This window comes from Egretta garzetta, unplaced genomic scaffold (genome assembly GCF_000687185.1).
Source record: "Egretta garzetta isolate BGI_Z169 unplaced genomic scaffold, ASM68718v1 scaffold430, whole genome shotgun sequence".
Taxonomy (NCBI): Eukaryota; Metazoa; Chordata; class Aves; order Pelecaniformes; family Ardeidae; genus Egretta; species Egretta garzetta.
In genome coordinates, this window is record NW_009258267.1 from 753903 (window position 1) to 756021 (window position 2119).

The following is a 2119-nucleotide window of genomic DNA, read 5'->3' on the forward strand; positions in this document are numbered from 1 at the left end:
CTGCTGAACTAGGCCTCTCTGGTATCCTGTAAACAGCCTGGGTCCCAGGTGCACAAGAGCAGATTTGAGAAACTATACACACAGGTGAGGCTACCAAACACCACCCACATATCCCTCACTACTGAGGAACGTGGGCTGCTGCAGCCTCCAGAAAGCAGCCTGGATCGGGATCCACGCTGGCCACAACACTGCGAGAACCACAGCGCAACCACTCGTCAGCAGAGGTGCTTCTGCCAACATGTTGTGCTGGCAGAGTGAGAAGCCCAGAGTGCATAAGAAGAAAAATAGAAATTTGCCACTGGTCACACTTGCCTTTTCTAACAGATTACATTTAATGAAAGGTTAACAAAAGGCAGTTTGCCACAGCTGCCTTACCAAATTCAAATATTATCTCAGTTCTAAAGCAAGTAAAATGCTATTTTGATGTTAAGTAGAAAAGATCTGATAAAAATCTCAAGTACACCATGTGACTTCATGATCCTCTAGCACAGAACAGCCAACCTCCTGATGTATAAAAAGCCACAAAGAGATAGCCAGAGACCCTAAAAGAACAAATTCTACCATCACAGCAAGAACTGGACTTTGGAAGAGTCCAGAATACAAAGATTCGTCCGAGGAAGGATGTAGCACAGGGAAGCTGAGAGGGAAGACAGCAGACTGATGGCCTCCCTGCTTCAGATGCTCCCATGTGGACTGAAGTTCTAGTTCTTAGTGGCAGTCTGGGATCACAGAAACTCCAATAGTTTCTGACCACAGTCTTTCAGGATTGATTCCACAGGTTATCAGCAACAGCAAAATGTCTGTCTGTAACATTGCTTGGGAAAATTTACGAGTAGGCACGTTACAATTTTATTTAACTCAGCAGACAATGGCTCACAGTCCAGCTTTCACCTAAACAAATATTTTAAAGACCCAAAACATCATAGATAATCCATGCTGACATTTTGAACCTATTCCAAAGCATACACACATAGAAAATATGCAGAAAGGACACACCTGAATACTGTGCTGTTTACAAAGCAGTTTCAGTTGAGGAGGACGTGCAAGCTCTAACCCACTCTAAAATGACTCTTCCACAGCCTGACTATGCAGCCACGTTCTCAAATGTTATCTGTGCTTTGGTATCTGAGAATCTGAGGTTAGAAGCAAGGATTCATTTCCAAAATACTGGTTAGCATTCCCATACTTACTTAGCCAAGATGCCCACGCTCAAGAACAACTTGATAACTTCAGTGATGCACACAGCTGTTGTTGAAAAGTAGAGTTCTGTCTCCACTGTCCTTGTGTACCGCAATGCAACCGTGTATGTTGCAGCAACCAGGGTCATCACTGTGAGGCAGTACAACTTGAACAGTAAGCTGACATTTTCTGAAAGAAAACAAAGGTGACGACTCAGCATGCCTTTCACTTTAATTTAAGAACTGAAACGGGGTGTTCTCCAGCTGGAGGACTGCACCAAATACTACTGTGGCAGTATACAATAATTACAATGTTGTGAAACACTTCCTGTAGAAAGTTTAAGTGACATTTTAAAGTCCTTTCTCAAAGCAGCTTGTATAGGAACTCCAGGTGTTTGAAAAGAAGATGTCCTCTTGCCCTCATAATCATCCTTCATTCTAGAAAAACTCATCATAGACTAATATTTATCTAATAGTAATCAGGAAGGTTTTTCTGTGCTTTCCTGCTCGTTAGCTGACACCAAGTGCTCACTCTGATAGGGCAGCTGATCCTTTCCACACAGTATACTTAAGTCCGACCAAAAGAGCGTTAGAAGATGAGTAAAAGAAGAGAGAGAGGAAAAGTTCAGTATCAGCAAAGAAGGGAATCAGTCTAGCAAGTCTTAATAAATAAGAATCATAGAATCATAGAATGTTTTGGGTTGGAAGGGACCCCTAGAGGTCATCTAGTCCAACCCCCCTGCAGGAGCAGGGACACCGCTAACTAGATCAGGCTGCTCAGAGCCCCGTCCAACCTGGTCTTGAATGTTTCCAGGGATGGGGCCTCCACCACCTCTCTGGGCAACCTGTTCCAGTGTTTCACCACCCTCATTGTAAAGAACTTCTTCCTTATATCTAGTCTAAACCTACCCTGGTTTAGTTTAAAACCATTACCCCTTGTC

General features: G+C 43.4%; 1 protein-coding gene across 1 annotated transcript in view; it reads right to left on the bottom strand.

Annotated features, from left to right (window-relative positions):
- Positions 1–2119, bottom strand: part of SLC35A1 (solute carrier family 35 member A1) — a 16602-nt gene that overhangs the window by 13244 nt on the left and 1239 nt on the right. The window contains exon 2 of the mRNA XM_009648943.2: positions 1191–1368. Coding sequence (XP_009647238.2) covers positions 1191–1368 — 178 coding nt within the window. The remainder of the gene's footprint in view (positions 1–1190; positions 1369–2119) is intronic.